At 38.8% G+C, this 27,224-nt stretch overlaps 1 protein-coding gene across 1 annotated transcript in view; it reads right to left on the bottom strand.

Moving 5' to 3' along the window:
* Window positions 1-27,224, bottom strand: part of TPRG1 (tumor protein p63 regulated 1) — a 103,576-nt gene that overhangs the window by 6,341 nt on the left and 70,011 nt on the right. The window contains exon 4 of the mRNA XM_063087602.1: window positions 10,158-10,311. Coding sequence (XP_062943672.1) covers window positions 10,158-10,311 — 154 coding nt within the window. The remainder of the gene's footprint in view (window positions 1-10,157; window positions 10,312-27,224) is intronic.

Below are 27,224 nucleotides of genomic sequence, written 5' to 3'. Positions count from 1 at the left end.
TTCTCAGCTATGGGGGAGAAAGTTTTCTGTATTTTAGGATTAAGCAGTGTCCTTAGTATATACACACCAGAAGCCAGCAGCACCCTCACCCCATGTGTGATAACCAAAAGTGTCTCCAAGAGCAAAAATCACCCCCTCTTGAGAACCACTGAACTAAAGGAAATATAATGTGATGTAACATAGCATTAAGTTGCAACCATGGCACTAACTAGCTGTGTGCCCTTAAGCAAGTTATTCAACCTGTCCAAATTTTATAATTTCTTTTCTACAAAATAAGAATATCAATAGCATCAAACTCACAGGGCGATTGTAAAGATGAAATGAAATGAAGGGTTTGTATATAAGGTGTGCATGTGTGTGTGCACTCATGAGTTGCAGGTAAGGTTAGGAAAGTGGAATGAGATGAGGCTAGAATTTGGAGTCATATTACAAAGGCCATATAGGAAGCTTGTTGCCAATAATCAATAAATATTAGCTGATTTTATCATCATTGACATCATCATCATCGAACCATGATCTCCTAAAAGCCAAAATGCAGTTCATCACCACATTTCTATTGCCAACACCCTCTGGTTTATTAGGATGCCTTTTCATAGATCAATACATGTTTGTCAAATTGGATTATTGAATGCTTCCTCAGTCCTCATCATAAGCTTCATTCCAAGAGAATTCTCTGTGGCCTTAGAAATCTAAGTGCTGGAAAGAAAAAGTTGACACTATTTCACACTCAGTGAACTTGGCATTTCATTACAGTCAGATGCACTTTATTTACAGTCATTTCTGGGAGCCCTTTCAAATATGGGAAGGGGGGGTGCTTACAGAGAGACAAGCAGTGCATTGAAGGAGAGGCAGACAAAAGGCCAAGTCCCCAAGCTGGCTCTTGAGCATTTCAAGCACCTGAACTCAATCTGTGTGACAGGAACGCTGTGTCATCTGATATGAATGCCACCAGCCACATACTTTTCTCTAAAAGCTTTTATACACCCACCTCAGTCTCCCTCTTTTATTCTAGTCTCAAAACGGAGGGTCAAGTTTTAACAACTCCGGTTACACAGGGGCTGTGTGTCGGTTAGGGTAAAGTACAGCAGTGTGCCTCGTGGGGGTGGGAGGTGGGGTGGGTGGCAGGCAAAGTATTCTTTTTTACTTTACAGCAATGATTTACCAGCTGAGTGCCTGGGCCCCTGGTTTGCTTCAGGTGCTCTCTGCCAGCAGTTCACTGCCTAGAGTCTCAGTTTTCCTTATTACAACCACCACTTGCTTCCTGTTTACACTGGGTAAAGAGACCGGGTTTCATGCCTGCAGGCCCACATTCCTCAGCTGAGCAGGTTTTCCAAGCCTTCGGGCTACAGGTTTCAGCCTCCTTGTGTAGGGAGGGAAGCATCCTGAGCTAAAGAGCAAGTCCATCCAATACCCAATACTTGAAACCACTTGGGAAGTCATGCTACAGGACACAATGTGTATATCATCCTTGCACATTTTACCTGTAATTATCTTTACAGAGGCACTGGGAATGTGGGTAAGTTCATGCGTATAAAGGGAAATGAGAGGATGAAGCAGAAGCTGCTTCTTTCCTACTACACAAGAGGTTTCTACACATCCTAATTTCCATCCTCATTCTATTTGCTCCTCCAAGCCTCCTCTCTGAACACATAGATACACACACAGACACACGCATGGACTTCAACCCCAACTAAACTGAAATGTCTTCATTGGAGAACATTTCATATACCTTTGCAATATACAGCTTTTAACTATGTTTCCTTTACTTAAAATGTCCTTTCTTACCTTCGTTGATGCTTACATCACTCATACCTTGAGTTTCACATCAAATGTCATCACACCGTGTAGAGCTAGGGCTGGGTCTGGAGCTCACAGACCCCTCAAGCCCATTGTCCAGGCTGGGTTACAAACCCTTCACATGAAGGTCTATGAGCTAGGTAGCCAGAAGAAAGGTCCTTGGAGCCTTGGTTGAAGAAAGAGTAGTCTTTATATCTGCACACACAGATCTAGGAGCTAGGCAGTCCAAAAGAAACTCAGAAACTCAACCACTGCCAGCAAAGTCCAAAGAAAAACTGAGCAGCTGCCAGCAAAGTAAACACGCTCTATTTTTAGACACGAGCTCTGCCAGCCAGCGCTGCTTCATACAACTCTCAAACACACAATAGCAGCAAAACTGAAAAGATACATTGGCACACACATGCACTAACTCCACCCACACACACACAATTTGTTTACAAAGAATGTGCTGCACCACACCCAACTGTACCTGAGGTGAGGGGGCCTGATTTTTTATTGTATTTTCCCCCAAATCCACCATTTCAGGGTCCCTCACTGTACAATCTACGCATTCAGAATCTTCTGCGATATTCCCTTAGCAAGGATAAATGACCCTTACATTCATGTAACCTATTGTCCATTCAATATGCCTTAAGGCTTGTCCTTAAGGCTTATAGTTCTGTATAGCTCTTAACTTGTGGATTTGTCTGTTCCCTCTTCTGGGCTCCCATAACACCTTGTGAATCCCTCTACTAATGGTCTTAGCACATTAAGTTATAATTTATTAACTACCTTTCTGCCTCCTACTTGTACATCATAAGTGTCTGGAGGGCAAAATCTGTTTTATTTTTCATGATTTCCCAAGTTACTAGCACATTGATCATCATGTAATATTCAATGCCAGGTAAGAACTCAATGAATATTTGTAATTTACAGGTAAAAGGAAACCAAGGAACTAAGTAAGAATATAAAGTTAAACTTGATTGCTAAAACATTGGTTCACTTTTATGATTTCCTTGAAAAGATGGGTAAGAATTCCAGGAGACAGTAAAAATGGCTGTTCTGCAGATCACATTGATTCGACTGTAGAGCATTCATGATGGATTTGCTACCATTCACCAGCTCTGGGTGCAGTCACTAGTCCTTCCCAGAAGTATTCTTCACATACTCCAGGAATATAGCAAAGCAGTGGTTAATAAAGGAAATGCAAGGCTACAAGTTGTAAACACAAAGTGAATTAAACCATTGAGGATAACTGAGCCAAGCTGCAGTGTGTCATATCGTATCATATCACTGAATATGAAAGTACACAATGTCTCTCTCTCTCTCTCTCTCTCTCTCTCTCTCTCTCTCTCTCTCTCTCTCTCACACACACACACACACACACACACACACACACTCCTTCAGGTTTATACCCTTTCTCTGGGCATTAGCAAATTCTTCAGATGTGGACATAGAGCTGTTATTGTATGACCATAGTCAATTTACTTAACCCCTCTGATTAAGTGCCCTCATTTTTAAAAAGAAGATAGCTATCCCAACCTTACAAGATTTTTGTTAGTCGAATTATATGAAGATTATTATTTCAAATTGTGATCAATAAAATACAATTATATAATAGTACATGAGATTATTTTTGTCTTGTAATAGTAAAATCAATGCCAAAAACCTACTATTTTGTATTCTTACAATTGTTTTACATGAGTAATGCAATGTATGTGTATAAACATACGGAAAAAGGTTGGTGAGGCAGGGACATAAGCAAGACTGTTTGGAAAGAAGCCATTTGACCACCATATTTGCCAAGTGTCAAAGGGGTGTAGAGTTAGTGAGATGGATAAAAGGAGAAATAATGTATTTTGACATAGTATTGTATAAATTTGATGGTGATTTTGTAGATGAATGCTAACAGACTTAGTAATAAATTTGAATTTGAATGCAATTGTATTAATTAATCCTTCTTCCTTAGATACCTTCCTGACCAAAAAGCTCCTTGACTCAGCTTTGGCTCATTGTTTTATGACCTAAACCTATATCACCAGCTCAGCTTTCTCTAGTGAGATTCAGACTTAAATTTCTAGCTGCCTGAAAATCAATGCAACCCCAAGTTCTATGAACATTTCAAACTCAATGTACCCTAAACTGAACCCCTAAACCTACTCTTCTTCCAGTTTTTTCCATTCAAATTAAGGAAATCACCATCTACTCAACCCAGAAACCATGTCATCTTTGACTTCTCCATCATTTCCATATCCTGCCAGGTACATGATTCCATTAATTTTATATCCTGAAAAACTCAAAATTTCCTCATCTTCTCTCCCTTTCTACTGCCTGTAACTTAGTTTAGGCTCTTATATCTATTATATGAGCTATCATAATTATAGTGGGAAATATGCAAGATTAAACTCCAGCTACACTGAATTATTCTTTATCTAAGAACACCATACACCTTCATGTACCACTACTGCTTTTCAAGTGATTCAAACTTCTGTTTTAGTCAATTAGTACTAATTTAAAAATCTTTCCATTTTTATCTGCCTCCTCTGTTAAGCAATGACTTCTACAAAGACAAGGATCTTGTCTCATTTATGTTTGTATCTTTAGCAATAATCATAATACCTGCACTTTGTAAGTGTCAGAAAATGTTTGTTGAATAAAGGAATTCTAGGTGCTGTAGAAGACTCTGGGTAAGAATAAGAGTAAAGATTTTTAATGTATTTTTTAAACAATAAGTTATACCATTAGATTGTAAATAATTTGAAAATTTTGAATGTTCACAACTCAGCTCCACATTATTCTCTCCCTGTGCCACAATAGGTTTGTTAAATTGAACTAAATTGCTTCAGGTATTTGGTTTAGTAATGCATTTTCCCCATATTCTTCTATGTTTTCCTATTTTATTCTTAAGAGAGATGGAAAAGCCAGTTTATAACACCCATTTAAAATCTTATGCCAAAATATTCACATAAAAGGGATTCTAGATCCCCCCGATTATCTTTCTTTTTATTTATTCTTTTACATTAATATAACTGAGTCTTAATCAAAGCCAATCTTGGAAAATGTCCTAAACACAAACAATATTGTGACATAAAAACCAACAACAAAAGAGAAACTAAGACTCAAAGAACTGGATCAAAGTCCTCATCATCTCACATCTTAGATGGAGATCATTTGTTTTCTTAAAGAGCTGGGACTTGGGGTGGCCTTTGAATAAGAAATGACTTGACAAATGAAAGTGTCAGACTATTGCCAGGAAAGAAAAAAAAAGACTTTGAAATGATAATTTAAGGAGAAAAGCTTTAAAGGAAATACACTTAACAGATCCACAAAGTAGTCTGATTGACTGAAAACCAACCAACCAACCAAATATCCATCATTTTGCACACACATGCACGTGTGCGCACACACAAACACACACGCAACCCTCCTCTGTTCTTACTTTCATCCAGTAAGAGCTATACAACATCAAGTTTCCCTTTCACCTTTGCCATGAAATGACTAGGGCAAAATTTAATGCTCTAGTCTACTCAGTACATTCATTATTTGGAGAATAATTATCCCATACCCCCTTCAATATTTTGCTTTTCATATTTCTTTTGAAATTATTTGACTGTATTTATGTGCAGCAGAATAAAATAAGACACTATCGTGTATTAGAATGAGTCAGTGACATTTCTCTGTAGTTCATAGAACTTGCTCTTTAAGCCCTCACCCTGAATTTCTTCCAGCAAAGAACACTCAGGGAATAAGTACTTAATGCACCAAGTATGAGGAATAAGAAGACTTGGCCCAGGAAGTGATGGATGTAATAACGAAAGCAGTTGGTATTTATTTTGACTTTCAATAAAATGCAATTACCATTAATTTAAAAGCATATATTATTTTAATGTTTAGAACAAGATTTCCTTTGCAGGAGGGAAATGTCTTTGAGAAAATAAGTTATCAAGCTCTTTGACTTGAATGAACAGATTTTAAAACGTAAACAGCTCTGCATTGTTGATAATAATAAAAAACAGGAGTTTGGAGAGGGTCAAGAGCAGGATAGAGAGGAGAGAGGATTATGAAACAATGTGTCAGAGTATTATTATTAATAAATAAAAGAACTTTTAAAAACAGGGAGGTCTGATATTGCATTTGAATTTAGCAGCATTAGTATGATACAAATGCACAGTCTATCTCCCTGAAGCCCTCAGTGGGTCCACTCTCACATAAATGCCTGTGTGTCAGTGTTATGTTATTCTTATTGGTTTTCATTTTGTTTCGTTTTGTTGGCTTTGGGTGGTAAAGAGTCAGACTAGAGGCTGATGTAGATGCTCAGGTTGAGGGACTATGAAATAGGAGTATCACATGAAGAGGAGCAGCAAGATCCATACACTGGGATAATATTGTAGTAATTTAATATTTACTATGATAGCTTGGAACCCAAGGTAAACCATGATACCATAAACCCCTAAGAACATTTGTGTAAATCTTGAGAGGACCATTGGCTTTTCCTGGGAATATAATGGGACTTAAGCCAACTTCACCTGTACATCAGAGGGAATGAAAACTCTATCTAGCCTCTAATCACATTTATGTCATCTCAATTTTTTTTTAAATAGGAGACCTATCAATTTTAAATACTTGTTTACATACAGATATATACACTTGCATAAATAGATGCATTTAAAATAATGCAAGAAGTGGAATGTATGACATCCAACCACAGATGGACTTTAAATGCAGATTTCCAGTTTTGAATTTACGTCGAATAGAGTTGCAACATTCTAAAATGAATGACAGAATACAGGCATACCTCTGAGATATTGTGGGTTCAGTTCCAGACCACTGCAATAAAAGGAAAATTGCAATAGAGCAAATTGTACACATTCTTTGGTTTCCCAACTCACATAAAATTGTGTTTACACTATATCATAGTCTATTAAGTGTGCAATAGCATTATGTCTAAAAAACAATATACACACCCTAATTTAAAAAATACTTTATTGCTAAAATATGCTAACAATAATCTGGACCTTCAGTGAGTCATAAATTTTTTGCTTGTGGAGGGTCTTGCCTTGATTTTGAAGGCAGCTGACTGATGAGGGTGGTGGTTGGTGAAAGTTGGGGTGGCTGTAGCAATTTCTTTTTTTTTCTTTTTGGCAGCTGGCCAATACAGGGTTCTGAACCCTTGGCCTTGGTGTTATAACTCCATGCTCTAACTAGCTGCAATTTCTTAAAATAAGACAAAAATGAAGTTTGCTGCATCAACCGACTCTTCCTTTCATGAAAGATTTCTCTGTAGCATGTGATGCTGTTTGATAGCATCTTTACCCACAGTAAAACTCCTTTCAAAATTGAAGACAATCCTCTCAAACCCTGTAGCTGCTTTATGAACTAAGTTTATGTAATATTCTAAATCCTTTGTTGCCATTTCAACTATTTTCACGGAATCTTCACCAGTAGATTCCATTTCAAGCAACCACTTTCTTTGCTCATTCATAGAAGCAATTTCTCATCTGTCCAAGTTGTACTGTGAGATTGCAGCAATTCAGTCACATCTTCAGGCTCCACTTCTAATTCTAGTTCTCTTGCTACTCCCACCACATCTGCAGTTACTTCCTCCATTGACGTCTGGAACCCCTCAGTGTCATCCATGAGGGTTGGAATTAACTTCTCCTAAACTTCTATTAATGTTAATAGTTTGACCTTATCCCATGAATCACAAATGTTCTTAATGACATCTAGAACTCTAAAACCTTTCCAGAAGGTTTTCAACTTTGCCCAGATCCACCAGAGGAATCACTATCTATGACAGCTGTAGCCTTACAAAATATATTTCTTAAATAATAAGACGTGAAAGTCAGAATTACTTCTTGATCCATGGGCTGCAGAATGAATGTTGTGTTAGCAGGCGTGAAAACAACATTAGTCTCCTTGTACATCTCCATCAAAATTCTTGGGTGATTAGGTGCATCATCAATGAGCACTAATATGCTGATTAATTTTTTTTTTTTTTCTGAGCAGTAGGTCCCAACAGTGGGCTTCAAATATTCAGTGAACCAGGCTGTAAACAGAGGTGCTGTCATCCAAGCTTTGTTGTTCCATTTACAGAGCACAAGCAGAATAGATTTAGCATAATTCTTAAGGGGCCTAAGATTTCTGAAATGGCAAACAAGCATTTGCTTCAACTTAAAGTCACAAGCTGCGTTAGCCCTTAACAAGAGAGTTAGCTTATCCTTTGAAACTTTGAAGTCAGGCCTTGACTTCTCTACCTAGAAAAGTCCTAGATGGCATCTTCTTCCAGTAGAAGGCTGTTTCACCCACACTGGAAATCTGTTGGTCGGTGTGGCCACCTTCATCACTGATCTTAGCTAGGTCTTCTGGATCACTTGCTGTACTTGCTGCTTCCCCTGTACTTTTATGTTACAGAGAGAGACAGCTTCTTTCCTTACACCTCACGAACCCAACCTCTGCTAGCTTCAAACTTTTCTTCTGCAGCTTCCTCGCCTCTCTCAGCCTTCACAGAATTGAAGAGAGGTAAGCCTGGCTCTGGGTTAGGCTTTGGCTTAAGGGAATGTTGTGGCTGGTTTGATTTTGTATCTGGACTACTAAAACTTTCTCCATATCAGCAACAAGTCTGTTTCGCTTTCTTCTAATTTATTTACTGGAGTAGCACTTTTAATTTCCATCAAGAACTTTTCCTTCGCATTCACAGCTTAGTTAACTGTTTGGCACAAGTGGCCTAGCTTTCCACCTATGGCAGCTTTCAACATGCCTTCCTCACTAAACTTACTAATTCCTAGCTTTTGATTTAAAGTGAGAGACGTGCGACTCTTCTACTTGAAAACTTAAAGGTCATTGTAGGGTTATTAACTAGCCTAATTTCAATACTCTTGTGTGTCAGCAAATAGGGAGGCCTGAAGAGAGGAAGAGAGATGGGGAAACAGCCAGTCGGTTGAGCAGTGAGAACACACACAACATTTATGGATTACGTATGCCATCTTATTTGGGTGTGGTTCATGCACCTCAAAACAGTTACAATTGTAACATCAAAGATCACTGATCACAGATCACCAAACAGATACTAATAATGAAATGTGACACAGACACATAAAATGAGCACATGCTGTTGGAAAAATGGTGCCAATAGACTTGCTTGACACGAGGTTGCCACAAACCTTCAATTTGTAAAAAGGCAACATCTGCAAAGTCCAATAAAGAGAGGAAAAATAAAATGAGGTGTGTATAATGACATTAAACACACACACACACACACACATGCACACACACACACAGAGAGAAGGTAAAAATTTCTAGACCTATCAGCACACTCTCATGTGTATATTTGGTTTTGTTGAAAATATAAAGTTTGATCTTTATAATTCAATTCACTGCATTTTCAGCTCCAACTGTTCTACTTCCTGACTCCTTAGAGTGCAGCAGCACTGCTTAAGATACCTGAGGGATGGCAGAATAGTAGAAAGGACTGCCCCTGACAGCTACATGCTTAAAATCTGCCTGAGGAGATGAGATTTAAGTACATAAAAATAATCTTAACGGCTTCACACTTTATGGAATATTCACACGCACATTAATTGTCCCATTTTAGCCTTACAATGGTCCAGTGAGGTTGGGAGAAGTGTTCATTATCTCCATTTTAGAGATGAGACAACCCAGGCATGGAGGGAGAAGCAACTTAATCCAATATGACTACAGAGCCACATCTGACTAAATGTCCTTACACTATACCATACTTCTTCCCTGAATAAAATAATTAGAATGTTTAATTATATATAGAAAGTTATGTGCACCCTGTAAGCAATAAATGCAGTCACACAAACACAAGTATTGAATTTTTTTTAACAATATTGCACCAAAAGAAATTAGCAGGAGGAAAGAAGCATGTTATGGTTAATATAAAATATTATGTATATCTACATATATAAAAGTTTCACTTTTTACTAAAAAAGCTACAGATCTAATAAAGTTTTTGTCTATATAAACCCCAGGTTGTATCTTATCTGTTTGCATTTTTTTTTTTTTTGCAAGATAGACCAATTGATTTTATTTTCTTAATGTTTTAAAAAATTTTTTTATTAATATTTTTTTTTTTTTACATTCAGTGATGTGGTTGAGGAGCAGTTGGGAGGGAGGCGGAGAGGGGAAAAGGGAAGGAAATAGTATCAAAGATGTAGGAAAGAGGAAGGGCAGGATCGAAGCTGATGGCACCCTCCTCATTCCCACAGGGGAGACCAGGGGGCTTCCAGCAGTGACTTGGTCATTGCCAGGCTGGGTGCAAGTGTCAGGGAGTTGATTCTTTAATTTAACAGTACATGCTCTAGAAGCACATAGCTCCACCAACAAAGCTAACCTAAGAGTGATGCCCGTGTGCCTCCTACCTTGCAAATTTCGAGAAACTTCTCACTGGTGTATTTCATAGGATGCTCAGTGAAAGTAGCGTAAGGAACCTCAGTGGACCATGGGTTCCAGCGAGACAAGAGGGACTGCTCCTCCGGACTCCCCCAGTAGATCCTAAGGCCTTCTCCTTGTCTCCTACAAAAAAAAAAAAAAAAAGTTTTCCATTGGATTAGCCATTTCCATTAGATTAAAACAAAAAGAAAAGGTGGCAAAGGAATGTAATACTTCAGTCAGCCTTTACATTGCTGCTGAGATAAGTGGCTAATCTCCCAACTAGTTAAATTATTCAAGGGAATTTAGGAGGTTAAAAAAAAAAAAAGGATGAATTTGGTTTCAAACATGGTGAGTTCAAGGTGTTGAGAATTTCATGTGGAAATGCCTAGTTGGAAATGTGAGTCTAGCGCTCAGGACAGTGGTCAAAACTGGAAATATGGACACTGACTTCAGGCCAACATTCTAATGTTAAGAGTTAAAAGAGAAAGAGAGGGAGGTATCAAAGGGGTGGGACAGGAGTGGGGACAGTGAAGGTGGAAAACAGTTTTGAGGAGGAAGGAGATGACATGACAACAGCAACAGTGTCCTCAAAGCAGTAAATATAAGCAAGAACTGACTGAGAAAAGACATGGGACCTCCCAAATGGCAGGACATATACGATCATTGAGAGGGATGAGGACCAATTCCAAGAGCTCTATGATCTCAGCTTCTGTATCTCACGGTCTTCTTTTCTTTGCACGCATAATATTCAGTGAAACTGTGTCAGTGAACATGTCAAAGCTTGTAGAGAGACTGTGCCTACCTCTTCCCACTAAATTCAGAGTCCTGATGCACAACACATGGAAAGAAGCCACTCTCTGGCATAGCACAGGCCTGGTAATCTGGTAAACCCGCGTGCAGAGCAAGAGAAAGTTAGTTTGGGAGTAGTGGAGGGTTGGTGGGAGGGAGCGGGTCGTGGCAGAGGAGGGTAGCCACATTGAATAACAAAACTGTCATTTCTGTGCCCCCTTCTTTTGCATGTGTCCATCAGAATTCATGGTTTGTGGTTTTAGACGTCTCTGAATGCAAAGAGATGCCTGGAGGTTAAGCCAAGCTCAGGTGCCTTGAATTCAACAAGCTTTGAAACTAAGTTGCCTGTAATTCTAAGCAGCTCCATGGAATATCACAGAGGTCTCATTTCTTCTAGAAATTAAATCCTAGGATTTCTAGAATGAAAAACCAGAGCTTAATTGTGGTGCCTGCACAAAGCCGTCACTTCCTGTATTAAGGAAGGATTTCTTTGGGAATGCTATTGTGGTTTCTGAATGTTTATCCATGCAGAGATGTGTATAAACACAATCTCACACATATGCATATAACAGCCTATCCCCAATTGGCTGATTCTTGAGCTTCTCCTTACAAAAGGAAAGTAAGAAAAGAGCCTGCCACATTCTGCTGCCCAGTTCTCATATTTTTGATGATTCTTTTTGAAAGCTGACACCTAAATTTTTTTGTACTTAATCCTTTGCCCAAAAAGAAGGGGAAAAAAAGAACAGAAAAAAAAAAAAGAAAAAGAAAAAGACAGAGGAAAAGAAAAATGTAGTGCATACCTCTAAAGTTCCCTTTCTCACCCTTCACTTTCTCAGCTGCTGTATGCTGTACTGACATTTATCATCCCCCATACTTATCTTTATTCTTTTTTTTTTCTTCTGGCCTGGCAATAAACTCTAAACTCAGTGAATATTCTGTGTGTGCTTGGTTTAATGGAGCATTCTGGCATGAGTCCATTAAAGCAACTTGCACAATGGAATTATTTACTGCTTCATATGTCAATTTATATGCTGGGTGCAATTTTACTTTTCTCCAAACAGGATGGGAATCAGCCAAGATAACTTCTCTAATAAATGTACATTATATACTTTTATATTGGGGAAACCCCAAATGAAGTTAAAGCATGAAATTCAGAAGGGACCCTATTTCTAAATAACCAATTTTACCATGGCAATGACTTTTCTCAGAGATGTAGTGTATTTCTATATACACAAGTTCAGCCAACCTTCTTCCCTGAACTCCACAGGTAAAAGTTGGTAGGATAAATCTAAAACTAAGTAATCTCTCCAAAGGTAAAACTAAGGTGGGGCTTCTCAGACCCCCCCAGCAAAACCATTAATACCAGAGTGCTTTGAAAATCTACCACCTTCTCTTCTGTAAAATGTCATTAGGGAAATTGTGGAGAATGTAGATGTTTTTATGACCAGAAATGTTTTATTCAATAATAACATGTGCTCACCACCAGAAAAGTCATGTGAGATAACCAAGCAGAATAAAAAGTGGAATGATTTTGACATAATACTGTGTGACTATGGGCAATCTCATTTCTCTTTCAGAATCTTGTTCTGAAGCTGAATCATTTCTCTTTCTGAATCTTCTGAATATGTTTACTTATATTCAGAAAGAGTACAGGGCCTTTCCCATCTGTTCTTTAAAGTGTTTGCATGGTGTGACATTCCATGACCTCAGTAATTCTGTGTGAATGATATAGACAGCTACGGTCATGATGCTAACATTCACCTTGTCAAGAACATACAACATCCATAAGAAGCCTCTGGGTTATTGCTTCTTTAGTCTAGAGGCATTAACTTAGCCCCTCTAAGCAAAACATCCCTTGCTGCAAAGGTCGCATCAAGTATTGCCCTACCACTCCTAGGGACCTTTAGGATCTACCCATAATACTTTACAAACATGTAAAAACATAAATCAGCCATTATTTGGTGGAACATCCTTTTAAGGTTTATAAACTATAGAATGTCACAGGTAGAAGGGCTCTTGGAAGCTATAGCTCAGTACCTCCTTTCTGTGAATGGGAAAACTGAGACTCAGAAAGTACAGGACTTTCCCAAAGCATCACTACAGGACAAGGATGAATTGGTGAAAACTCAGGTTTCCTGAGACCTCATACAGAAGTCTTTTCACCATTCTGGGTCACTCCTACAAAATACACTCGAAGTTAAGGTTCTGCTGCAGCACAACACTGCCTTATTTCTAAGGGAAACAAAATAAAAAGAATTGCTCTAAATAGCTTGCCATTATTAATGGGCAAAAAGCCTGCTCAGGGATCCTAGTCAAACACCAGGAAGAAAATCCTTGCCTTAAAACAAACTAGATTTTATGTATACACAATATTAGCAATTACAAGATTGTAGAAAAATAAGGTAGCACTGGAAGTGAAGGGGAAAATTACAAATTATGTTATCAGGGTTAGAAGACTGGGTCTTTCTCACCAAGCTGCTTTGGAAGAGTTAATCAAAGTGGGGACTCAGTCTCGGGTCAAGATTGCCAGCACCAAATTATTAAGTCAAGAAAGAACTGGCAGCTTGCTTCCTGAAGTCATACTCTGGGTATCAACCATGGCTTTCACTAGCTCTGTGTCTTTGGACATTTCACACCACCTTTCTGATCTTTAGGTTAAAAAAAAAAATTCTATAAGGAACAAGAGGATAATGAATGGGAAAATGCTTTGTATGGGGCCGGCCCCATGGTTCACTTGGGAGAGTGCGGCGCTGGTAGCGCCGAGGCCACGGGTTCGGATCCTATATAGGGATGGCCAGTGCGCTCACTGGCTGAGCAGGCGCGGACCACACCTGCTGAGGGTTGTGATCCCCTTACCGGTCAGAAAAAAAAAAAGAAGAAGATGTTTTGTATGCTATAAAGCACTGTCCAACTATCACATATTCAGTGCCCACTATGTACTGTTAGAGACTTTGCATTTTTAAATTTTATTTAAGCTATATAGCCATGTTTTTGAGCTACTTTATTTTTTTTATTGTTTTTTTTTTTTTGAGAAATGAGTTTTGAGCTTGATTTCAATCTCCCATAAAAAAAGTTTGTCAAAGAAAATGAATGATATTTACATATTTAACAAGTTACACAATACATATAAAGATTATTATACCCTAAAAGAATTATGCAAAGTTAATGTTTGATTAGATATTTACATTAATAATGCTTTGTAGACTGACAGTCTTTTTTTTTTTTTTTTTTGATTCTTTAAAAAGATCAACAAACTTTGCAAACCTTTATCTAGACTAACCAAGAAAAAAAGAAAGAAATTACTAAAATCAGAAATCAAGCAGGGGCATGGTAGAACAGTTACTTCTTCTATTACGCTGGAGTGTGCTTTGAGGAGAGAGATGTCCTCTTCTTTTACTGGTCTCTGCTGGTGACTCTCCTTGTGTCCTGCAGTCAGGTGCCTGGCGGGCTGCCTGCATGGCAGCTGTGGCTACTGATGTGGGGTTGATTCGCTTTTGCGGCAGCCATGGCTGTGGTGGCGGCTATAGTGGGCCACCCTGAGGAAGAGGTGTTTTCTGCGTGTTCCTTTCCTGTTTCCCCAGCAGGGTATGCTGACCTAGGACCCTGGGCATACTCTGTTTCTTCCCTGCTTCCAGAGAGAGGGGGCTGGCCCTCGACTTCTACCTTAGGACCCAGGGCATCCTCTGTTTCTTCAAGCAACTTCAATAGATGTTGATGTAGTTACAGGAAATAAGATAAATAATATAACCAGGTCTTCATCAGATCACCAAGTCAAGAACCACTAGTGAAACAGGATTAAAAAAAGGGGGTGCGGGTTTAAGAAAAACATCGTAATCATTGGAAAATAAAACCAGAGAAGCAAATCTCTAGTGCAGAGGAGATGCTGGGATGTTTTACAAGTGTCTTCACCTATTGAATCCCTCTTCCTCCACCTGATTCTGAGTCCCAGGATACTTCTTATATGTTCAGCCTCTGCTTCCTATCAATATATTGATGTATATATTTCCTACTTAAACTTAAATCAGAAAGACTTCCATCCACCCAGCTGAAACTGGCCCTTCATTCGCTTTTCTTCAGACTGCATAAGTATAGTTCCTTAATTACCTTTTCTAATGAGTTAAAAATAATCTTTTAAATCACTTCAGAGGTGGTTCCCTAGAACATTTCTAAGTTTTCTCTCTTCGATTCCACCACTTAGCACATTCTCTGTGCAGGGTATTGTTTGGGGTAGAAAAATGGATAAAACTCAGTCCCTGAACTCCAGAAGCTTAGGAACTGATGATCTCTGGGGTGATATTACTACCATCTCCTTCCCAGACCTCAAACAGGTACAGATAGAAACCCGTGAGTCTCACTGCAGAGGCAGAGGACCACCTATTACAACTTATTTTATGCCCACTGTCTATCCTCAAGGAAATCGGTTGGATCTGGCCTCTATTCCCACCCTTCTGGAATCAAGAAGGGCAATGTATTCTTCACTTCTGGTAAATTTCAAAGCCTCCCAGAAAGATGTAGAGGTAGAGGAAAGGCTCCATAAGGACTTGATAGAAGAAATGGGTTTGTAATAGTCAGAGATTGTTCAGGATCCTAGACTGAGTTGGAAGGCCCCTTAGAGGCCAATTCCCCGTTCTTTTATTTTATGAATATATCACCAGTGACCAGAGTGTTCAGAGATCACAATTCTTCCTTTAGTCACGTTAATTACATGTTTTACTCTGTGACTCAGAATTCTACTCAAACACTGTTGTCAGCAGGGTGAAAAGCCTAAGCAACCATTACTTTAAACCATCATAGCAGACCGATAGAAGTTTTGCTTTCTACACCAAAAAAGTAAAGACATGTCAAAGAGGTGAGGTTTATCCAGAAGAAACTACTCAGACAAGTGGTGAAGGACCCAGTATGAAAAATTAAATATCGTTTAACAACACAAAAAGTAGCTCCAAGTTGAATGAAGGGAAAACTTTTCTCAATCACAAGCTTCGTAGACAAGAAATTATTTCTGTCAGGAAGGACTCCTCTCCTTTAAGTCAGTTTTAGCTGAAGTAGAAAATACACCAGCCAGTCACCAGTTAGGGATGATTTGCTCATGGCATGCATTCTTCTTGCTTCGGAGAGAAGCCATGCATCCTTTTGCATGGGACAACCTAGACAGCTCCCTTTCCCTTGACTCCCCTCTCCTTCCATTCTGGACTTCGAAGATGAAGATTCTCTGCCAAGGCAGTAAACTACCTGTTAGCAGAACTGAATGAGGGTGCCAGGCGCCCCAGAAGGAGAAACAGCAGGCTCCATTGCCTCCGTCAGCTGCCCCTCCTTTCCACTCATCTCAAATCTCAAAGCTCCACCACAGAATTAAAAACATAGCTTGAGGCACCAAACTGAGATTTATGAGGAAGCACAGACATTAACTTTTGCTCTAAACGCAGGGCGTGTGCTTGTAAGTATGGGTGAGTAAACAGAGCGAGCCGGGAAGCGGCAGGAGGGCGGGCAGGAGGGGAGAGAGCAGCTCAGAACACATAATATATTTTCTTCATGTCTCCTTTTTCTCTACCTTACAGCCAGGATTGTTGAAAAGCAAACCTCCTAGGCCCATGAAATGTTAGTCCCTTGCTTATTTAATCTGGACAAAAGCAGGACAGAGTTGGCACCCTGGAGGGTATTCGGTGCTCCTTTGCTCATTGAATGACCTCAGATGAAATATTTTCCATGACAAGAACCCAAAAGATGCTGGCACAGAGTCAGACAATAAGATTTGCAGAATGTGTTTACATTCTCTCCATGTCCCCAGGCTGTTCCAAACCCATAGGCAGGTGCTGCCTTTATCTGCTCTCTTTGCTCACCTGGCTCCCTCCCAGAAGTTTCCAGAGCCTTGGCTCAGTGAGATTAACCATTTACTGCCATGGGTAACCAAGAAATTCTGTTACTTGAGGGGAAGGTAAGTGACAAAGTAAAAAGGATCAGCAGTATCTGTACAGAGAAGACTCAGGGCATTGTCATGCCATAGTCAGAAACTTCAGTGAGCGTGAGGAGGCCTGAGTTCACAATCTGGATCTGCCACTAACTTGCTGGGTAATTGAATCCTTTTCTTCTCCATGGGCTCCAGGGGTCCCTCTGTAAAACCAGGAGGTTAAAACTAGAGCATCTCCAAGTTCCTTTTCTGCCCCCAATAAATTAAGATCTGTGCTAAAAGATCAGAATAATTTGTATATTATATATACTGATTAGACAAGAAGCCAAAGAATGACTTAATGAATATGAGAAATTCTCAGAAGGCAGCTGAGACCAATGATTTGCTAAAAGAGGCTATGGAATCTCCCAGGCTTAAAGTCCTTAAAAGAGATACATATTTGCTTGGGAAACCTTAGGTGTGATTGTCCTAGAGGTGGTTATGTTTATGGCTAAGGGAAAGAAGACTAAGGTCTGAACCAAAGGTCCAATCCAAGATTTCATGACCCACAGTGTCGGGATGTGCATGTGTGTATGCAGGAAATACTTACGTTAAAATAAACATGGGCACTTAACAGTACCAGGCACATAGTAACCATTTAATAAATCCTTGTTTAATGAAGATGAACGAATGAATAAATTCACAGACCAAGTTAGGATGCCTGTAAATTTCAACACCATATTATTTCATTTTTAGAATGTTACATGTTATGGTAGTAAGGTCTCTGAATTAGCAGTCAAATAAACTTAGGTCTAATTCTAGCACTTACACTAACTTTCTTTGTGACTTAGACCTGGGCACAGCATTTTAGAGCCCCCATTTCTCTTTTTATAAAATAATGGAGACACTGGATTATATAGTCTCTAGAGGACACTCCAACTCTACAGAAATCTAACACTTTGGATCCATCAGAGCAGAGAATTACCTACCTTTGGGTTTCACTTAAATGACCTAACGAGGTGTACTTTTTATTCCAGAATTGGTACAAATGGATTATTTGGATGAAAGTCTTTTTAAAACTTATGTACTTATTTTCTTAAACATACTATGCTAAAAATAACCATTTTATTACTTAATAAAAGTCTTCACATACCACAGATTTTAAGACGTGTAAGAAATGTATTAGTCATCATTTATGTCCTATGTCCTTGACTCCTTAATTTTACCAAAACAGTGACTGAAATCTAGAAGGTTATTTAGATTAATACACAATCACTTTGTAATACTTTCCTGTACTCCAGTGCTTCCTGTTAGAAAGCCAGTTGTCAGAGATGAGGAGTAAGCCTTTTAGCCCAAAGCTCTAAAATATTCTTGACTGCCAAGGTCATTGGTTCCTATGTCAGTTCTCTCTGTGTCACCAGCAGGCTGCCATCTCTTGCTACTATCAACATTGCTGACTCTAGCTGCTCTTCTTTCAATTTGCTTTTTCTAAACTTCTATTGACAGGAAAATGCATCGATTTTATAGAAAAAGTTTTGGTTTCTCAGATGCCATTTGAATGGAGCGCTAATTCAGTGAAGTTGATGATAAATAACTTCTGGATAAAGAAGAAACTATATGATTCTTTTAGTTGTGAACATCTAAATGACCCAGTTGGGGTCATTGCTTGCAGAATAAAACAAATGTGATCCCAGGATTAAAAATAAACCTTCTCTCCACTGATGGGGATGACGTGAAATTTTGTCATTCTTAAGTCATATTCTGGCAGACACTGGCATTGTCATATTCTGTACAAGGATCCTCATATTCTGATCTCTCCTAACCTTTTAGGGTGTAGCTCCCACAATATTTAAAAATTACTCCATGGCAACATTTAAGTATATTCCTGATAGCATTCCTCTCTAAAGTCCAGAGTAATTACTCTAGATAAAATTGTAGTGAGGATTCAGAGGCAGGAACAATCTCTTATGGTTGAAAATATCAAAGAAGGCTTCATTCATTCAGTACATGTTTACTGATTTTCAACTTTAACGAATTACCGTGCAAGAATCTTGAAAGATATATAACACGACTTCGAGAAATTCAGAGTAGTCTAATGGCTTTATAAATTAAATGGTATCTTAGTTGGGATTTGACGGATATGAGGCCATTGATGAGCCAAGAGGGTGACTGAAAAAGAAAAGCATACGTGCATTGAAGACAGGAAATCATGAGAGCAAAGACTCATAAAAGAAAATGTTTGTGTGCCATGTTCCATGATTTGTATTTTTATGATGCTGGGATTTATTTCCAGCTGGGCTACATGTGAACAGGCAGCGTGGAGGGAGACAGACCAGAAATCTACATAGTTGAAAGAAATTTGTCTGATTGCCATACTCAAAGCTACAGAGCAGAGACACTGTGTGTGCAGAGGTGAGTGGGACACATGGCTAAGTGGGATGCCTTCCTTGGTCCCCTGGGCATGAGTTGGGCTGAACCTTGCTATCTGTTGGCTTCCTGCTGGGTGTCACTAAGAAGACTAAAGGCAAACAAAACAAAGCGTAAAACCAAAGGCTGGGTGGTACTGGCAGTGATGGCAGAAGAAAAGGAAAGGAGAAACAAAATGTTTATTTTCAACAGATTCTATTGAGGTTGCCCCTTAACTGAACTAGCAGGTTTCCCAATCTTACCGCACCACAATTTCCTCTTCTCAAAAAACATACTATAAGGGTTAAATATAACTTAAAAATGTGAAATCTATAAGAGTGCCTATTAAACAGTAGACATTCAATATTTGCTAGTTGGACAGTGCCTTACAGCACTCAGAACATTTCCTCATTCATTATCCCACTGTTCTTCTTGGAATTGTTGTTACCTGAAAATTAGGAAGGAGTTGTGAAATGCCTAAACACACAGAGCTAGAAAAGTCTGGGATTTACACTCAGATATTTCTGAACCAAAGGTAAGACTTTGACTTGGTCTCCCAGTTCACAGCCTTGAGTCCTATATGCATGATAGGAATGTTGAAGATATCTGAGGGTTGGTTAACAAAGGGCACAGTTAGCAGCGCTGGCAAAGGTTGCCCACTCCTGGAGGTGCTCAGAGTACAGATTGAGACCAGGACTATGTCTGTGATGGAAGAGAAAGGCCAGATGCAGGGATCCAGAGCTGCTGCTTCTTGTAAACAGCAAAGCAAATGTAGCAACAGGAAGAATAAAATTTTAAGAAGGACAACATTAAGCCTGTTTCCTTTCCAGTTCATTGGCCTGGCACTAAACCTGAGTGGGAATCACATAAAAGGATTGAAAGAAACACTAGAATATTAACACTATATATTGATACAACTATGAGATTAATCTTTTTTTTCTTTTAAAAATTCTTACTTTCTGTGATGAGCATGTATTATTTTTACACAGAAAAGGTAACCTGCATATTTAAGATGTCATCATTCATTGCAAGAGCTAGTCTTAAGAACTAATTAATAAGAGCCAGGCAGTATGCTAAGAACTCTATGTTCATTATCTCCTGTCTTTACCACAGTCTCACAGGCAAGTTTATATTGTCTGTTTTACAGATCAGGAAACTGAGGTCCAAAGCCATCAAGTAGTAAGTGGTGGAGCTGGCACTAGAACTTAGGCCTCTCTGATTCCACATCCCCTGATAATTCCATGGTATCCTATGGCTATACAGGACCATGAAGAAGAGAAACATTTGTACAAACCAGTTGTTTGTTCCCCCAGTGAGCATGTGTAAAGACTGTTATTTTAGAGCTCACATTTTTATTTCTGGTCTCTCTGCTCCTGAACCAATCTGTCCTCTACCTTTCTCCACGGTGCTGATCCAATCAGCTCAGAAACCTAAAGGAGATTCTAAGCCTATCAAATTTAAAGACACTTTCTCAGCCTGGTATCAAAGGCCTTCCAAGTACAATTTTAATATGCATTTTCCAATATCCAAAACCACAACTTTTCAGGGCTCCAACCAAACAATTCAACTTACATGAGCCAGTCTTACATTTGTGATAATTCACCAATATGAAGTTATTCTGTATGTTTGTCTTATATCTTCAAAGGAACTGTTAGCTTTGAGGATTAGGGTCCATGTCTAAATTATGTCCATTGCGCCCATATCTATCTTGTAGTACAAAATCAAACAGTTTTGAAATGAGTAGATTCATGATCTTAATTGTTAAAAGATTCAACACAAAGCAAAACAAAAATGCTCATTCCTCAGACCAGAATGATCTGGCTGCTGCTGCTTTTGTCTTTCGTTGGTCTATTTTTCTGAATTGCATTCTTTAAAGTGAGCTTTTAAAGTGTTTCCTGTTTGTTTAAGGGGGATGGGAGTAATCCTTCATCAATTTTGAGATGTACGTAAAATGAGAGTTTTAGAGAAACGCCCAGGACAGAATGAGCTGTACCTTTGCATGCAGGTAGTCTGTGACCCTGCTTTGCAAGCATTCTGCTGCAGATGCTGGCATGCCACATCGGTACTAGGGCCTTGCTGTGCCAAGGGGTTGCCAGGTGGGGAGAGGAGAGGGCAGCTCTTGCAAAGCTACTCAGGAGAATGCCACATAATAAAGGAAACATTCTGAGGCAACTCCCTCTATTATAAATTGGGACATTTGGCAAATTACATGGGCCTCAGGTTTGTGTAAGTTTTCATCTCCTCTCTTAAAAGGAAGTTACTTTTGAGCATCCCAAATAACCAAGTTTCAACATGTATAGAGTAGCTAAATTAAAAAAAAAAAAAAAAGCCTCTTCTGAGAAAAACATTTTTCTGAATCTCATTTGTTTCCATTTCCTCTCAAGGGAGATCGTAAGTAGATGGTCTGGAACACATACAAGGGCACCTTCATAGACTAGCTACCAGACACTTCAGGCCCCACTCTCCATGGCCCTTGGGGGAACAGCGGGGACTACTGGGGAAGGCAGTGGGTACAGATGGCTCTGACCCACCAATCAGGGACCCAGATCCCCAGATCCTCTCTCCTCACACTTTCCCATCATTTACACTCCTAAGGCTGAAAATATTTTTGCTTTTCTGCTTTGGAGGAATCTGAAATGGAACAAATTTCAAGAGATTATAGGTGATACACTTCTTTATTTTTCCCTTTACATTCATGACATTTCCTGAGGGGGGTTTATTTATGGTATTTCATATAGTAAGTTTTGTGGACAAAGGAAAAATGTCCATGCCTAATTTCCACACACAAATGTAGTACATAATCAATATTTTCCCTTGTGGTCACGGTCAACATGAGCCATTCAAAGTGTTCACCAAGAACTGGGTGTTCAGTGGCCCCCTCCATCGCTGTCCAAAGTGATTTTATTATACTTACCACAGGTGAAATTCAGAAAACAAATCCCATGTTAATCATGAGGTATTTTGATGTAATAAAAGAAGTTGTAAAGTTCAGAGGATGTAGATCTGGGTTCAAATCTTAGCACTTACATTTACTATGTGACCTTGGAGAAGTCACGTTAACCCTCATTGTCTGTTTCCTCATCTGCAGAATGGAGATAGGATGCCTATTTAGTAGAATTACTGAAGAGTGAATGTAGAATACCCAGAGCCTCTCTTCATAGATTTAAAAGCACTCTTTCAGCAGAACTCTGAAAAGTAAATCAGAAGAAAAGAAATTTCTGAATGTCCTTGCACTCCTAGTAGTTTTTCTTGTTTCTATCAAAACCTGCCAAATCAGAAATTTAAGGGGGCAAAGAAAGAAAATGGTGTGAAATGCAAAGCTATGTACAAAGTCAAGAAATTCCAGACATTTCATTCAGCTACATTCCACAGCATCTATTTGCTTTGGGGTAATTAAGCTAAGATTTACTTGGGTTTTTTGATTTATCTTCATGTTGCAATAGTATTGCTTTGCATACATATGAATTTGGGGTTTTACGATTTTGTTTTTACCTAAGATTTACCTCTACCACAGAGCTTGCATTTCTACCCAGGCCCAGAGCAACAGTATGGATGGAGATCTAGGATCCTCCCCACTTTTTCCCCAATCCTAGTGTTCTGTCCCTCAGTGTGGCAGGCTTTGTATACACGAGTAAAAACAACCAGCCCATGTTTTCAGGTTTCTTCCATAGGTCCACTCCCCAAATGGTCCCCTCTTGATCACTCCTCAGGGCTAAGTGTATGTCCACTGGAAACATAGTGTGCTTTGGAAGGACAGATCTGCTGAAGTGTCCACACAGACCCTGAAAGCAGATGCAGGGTCATTTGGGCAAGACATTTTAGGGTATCAGGCACCCAAAGCATGGTATAGAATAATGCTTGACAAACTTTGATGTGCTTTTGAATTACATTAAATCGGGACCCTGTTAAAACAGATTCTGATTCAGTTGGTCTGGAATGGGACCTGAGATTCTGGACTCTGTACTTCTAATAAGCACCTGGGTGATCGTGATGCAACCAGACCTAAGAACGAGTAGCTAGGGGGAGTGGTGTGGGCTCTGGGTTGGCAAATCCCCTTGGCCCTGAGGGCTCCTCACACTGTGGGGATGGGCTCAGCCACATACGACCAAAGAAAGGCTGTCCATGTTGTGAGCCTAGGCCATGAGTCTTGGTTAACTACTGGAAGGCAAGGTAGCTTTTAGCTGTTTGCAAGACAGGAATTTAAGCAGAAGAGGATTTGATCAGTGAGGTGCTCAAAGGCAAAATCCAAAGGCTGCAATTCAGACAACTCTCCTGTCATATGGTAAAATTATTAAACAGAAGTCCTCAAGAAAATTTATTTTTCATTGGGAAAACAGACTAGTGTAAGGTTTGTTTGAAGATTATTCAAATGTTTACAGTAATATCTTTTTTATCATAGAATTACTGCCTCTTTCTCCCTCTTTTCTCTCTCTCTCTCTATAAAATAAAGCAATATACATATATACATAAGCTAACAATATATATAAGCTATACATAAGTACATAAGCTATACATATATATAAACTATATATATACATATATATACACATATATGTATACATATATATATATATATATATATATATATATAGAGAGAGAGAGAGAGAGAGAGAGAGAGAGAGCATGAGCTTTATTTTAAAAAGGAACTACAACAAATACCTAGTTCTTTCAACCATTCCTCATCTGACAAGGTCAAAATTCCTTCACCAGCCAGGTTCTCTTCTTCCCAACATGTTCTAATTTTCCAATGTCCTTATTAAAGTATATGGCCAAGAAGGGAAAACAATACTCCAACAGTGATCCAATCAGTATGGAATATGCCATGACACTCCTTTCTTCCTTCTAGAGGCTGTATATCTGCTAATCTAGCCAATGATAACAATAGCTGTGTCGGTGACTTACCGCACTGCCAACTCACCTGGAATCTACCATCAAACTCATGCAGTTTTTAATTTCTAAGTCATTTTTGCCCCTGGTGCTAAACTACATGTGAAGAGCTGGTTTCTTAAACTGACTTTTGAAGAAATTAGACACAGCTCTTAGTTAAATTCCACTTTTGGCACCTGATCTTTCATAAAGGAGATTTTGATCAGAAACTATATGGCAGAACAAACAAAGCTTCTTGATGACTTATTTAGGCTAAATGCTCAAGGCAAAAGCAAAAGAAATTGAATGTGTTATGTCCTGGTAAGACAAGCATTGACTTACCAACTCATAACAAAGTTTACCTCAATTTTAGAAATAGTTTCTGAATTAAGGATGGTAGAATCCTAAACATATTTATAAAACACACCTCCTATCTTGGTCAAAAGTGAAGAAATTGTCTACATGTTTATAAAAAAGAAAAAAGACATTGTTTAAAAATGAAACCTCCCAACACAAAAAAATGATAAATGTTTGAGGTATGGTACTGTAATGATAAAGACATAACATTACGCATTTGACAAAACCTGTAGAACTGTACAAAACAAAGAGGGAACCCTAATGTAAAACTGAAGTCATAATAATATATCAATATCAGGTCATAATTGTAACAAATGTACCACACTAATGTAACATGTTAGTAATAGAAACTTCATGAGGGGTGGGAAGGAGAAACTGCATGGGGTGGGTGGGAACTGCAAGAGGGTATGGCTCAATTTCTCTGTTAATCTAAAACTGCCATAAAAATAAAGTCCATCAACTAGATAGTAAAAATAAAATAAAATAATAAATTAATAAATTATATTTTCACAACATAATTAGGAGGCAGCAGAAAAGTTGAGTGTCTGGCAAATTAATTCTATTTGCAAACAATGTAAGAGCCAAAAAAAAAAAAAAGAAAAGGTTGAGCATGATTTTTAATTAATCCTGTGTCGTGCCTAGTACAGCATCACGCTGTACTAGGGAACTTCTGATCATTTAAACTAAAATTTGCATCGTACCTACAATCTGCTAAAGACCTTAATTTACCGTATCCCCATATATCTCCACAGAGAGCAGAAAAGAAACAAGTCTCAGACTATCAAACCAGCTTCTTCATGATAATTTAAAGGTCAAAAAAGGCAAAATCTTTTTTTGTAATCCGAATAGTGCCCAATAGAGTTTATGTCAACTAAGTACTGAATACTAAACAAAATGAATTCTTATTTAAAGCCACAGAGACAGGTGACTCTGTTGTGCAATGGATAGCGCATTGGACTTCTAAAGCCACAGAGAAAATGTAGTTTAAAAGACGTAAAGTATTGAACTCTATCTTAGCAACAATATTATTTATTCAACAAATGTGGGTCCTAGGCAGTTCAGGTTGCTCTGTGTTTGCAATTCCTCTGCATTCAGGTTGCTCACAGTGTACTAGGAAAGATGTAACAGTTCTAAGAAAGATAGGAGGAGAAAACCATAAGAAGAGAAGCTGCTATTACAGAGGGGGAGATTCCATGTCTGACTTGAGGATTGGTCAATCCTGAAATAAGTGCTAGTTTAATTGGAACATGGAAATATAAGAAGTGGGCATTCAAGGATTAGGGGGAGGTTATTCCAAATAGAAGCACGTAATATAAAGGCATGAAAGTGGGAAAGTACTGGAGTTTTTCTACTTTGCACCCTAGGTGGGGTGAATGAGTATTGTCTTAAAGCTTAAAGTCCTTAACTAGTTCCTTCCTGCTCTAAAATGAGATAAATTCTCTCTCTGTCTTTTTCTTTCTCTTCCTCTCTCTCCCCTCCTCCTCCCCACTTCCTCTCTGTTGAAGTTCAAAGAGCCTATGTAAAAGTGCTGAAGTTGTCTTTGGTCTTTTTGACCTCAGACCTATGTATTTTCCACTATGATACCCAGCCCACTTACCATCTTTCTAAAGGGGACAGAGTGGGGCTGGTAATATGCTTTTCCCAGCCAAACTACAAAAAGCTTGTAGAACGTGGAGTGTTTCAATAATGTTAGTTTATCACTCCAGTTCAATCTTTGCTCATTCTCTTCTACACGAGAAACAAAGTAGGTCTCAAGCACAAATTATAATATTTAAATGCCTCATATGGTGATATTATGCCATCAAACTGGTTATTATATAGTGTAGAATTGGTTCCAAGAAAGAGCCTGCTTCTCTCCCCTCATGCCCATAGGCTCTTACATATCACATGTACTGCATCTGAATACTTGATTCAAAATCTTCTTCACTTTTATCATTCTCTAGACAGGTAAACTTCAATTTTCAAAATCCCCAGTCAGCACCCATGGATATAACCATCTAGTGAGAAAGGTAAACTGATAAAAAGACATTCACATTCTATATATCCATCTTTCTTTTAGCACTTCATAGCATACCCAGAAGAAGTTGCAAAGCATTGCACAGAAATAGTTGAATGTTCCATTGTGGCTTAAATCTTGCATACATAGGGGAAGAAGTCAACCAAGAGGTTGGACAAATAGATTGGAGCCAGGTAATAGAACATATTGAAAACCAGGCTAAGGAGTTTATATCCTTATCTTGTAAGGTATTATCCTATAAATAATTGGAGATTGAAGAAAGATTTTAATAAGGGAAGAGATATGAACTTGACTGTAGCTCTGATTAATAAAAGTTAAACAGTAAGAACTTGGGAAACGGGATGGATTTTGGAGAGAAAGAACAGGAGCCTCTGTGTGGAGAATCTGTGAGGAGGTGGATCAGGGCAGTGACAAGGAAAATTTAAAAAAAAAATGGAGATAGACTTCATATTCAAAGATAATAAAATCTTAATCATTAGTTGGACATATCCTTGAAGAATCTCGTCATGTATCCATCTATTCTACGGGCCTGAGGTTTCCATCCTCTGTGAGTGAGCAGTCCGTGGAGGTTTGGGAGGGAACATGGGCTGACTCTTGGTCCTCCTGGGTTTAAGGAATCCGTGGGGTAGCAATTGATGCTTTTTGCTCCCTTTCCTGCCACACTTTCACCATCTTCCCTCTGCCAAACCCTCTCTGGGTATAAAAGAGCCTTTTAATTGTCCAAGACACAGACCT

The sequence above is a fragment of the Cynocephalus volans genome, chromosome 1, assembly GCF_027409185.1.
Source record: "Cynocephalus volans isolate mCynVol1 chromosome 1, mCynVol1.pri, whole genome shotgun sequence".
NCBI classification, from domain to species: Eukaryota; Metazoa; Chordata; class Mammalia; order Dermoptera; family Cynocephalidae; genus Cynocephalus; species Cynocephalus volans.
This window is presented reverse-complemented; position numbering and strand designations above follow the sequence as displayed.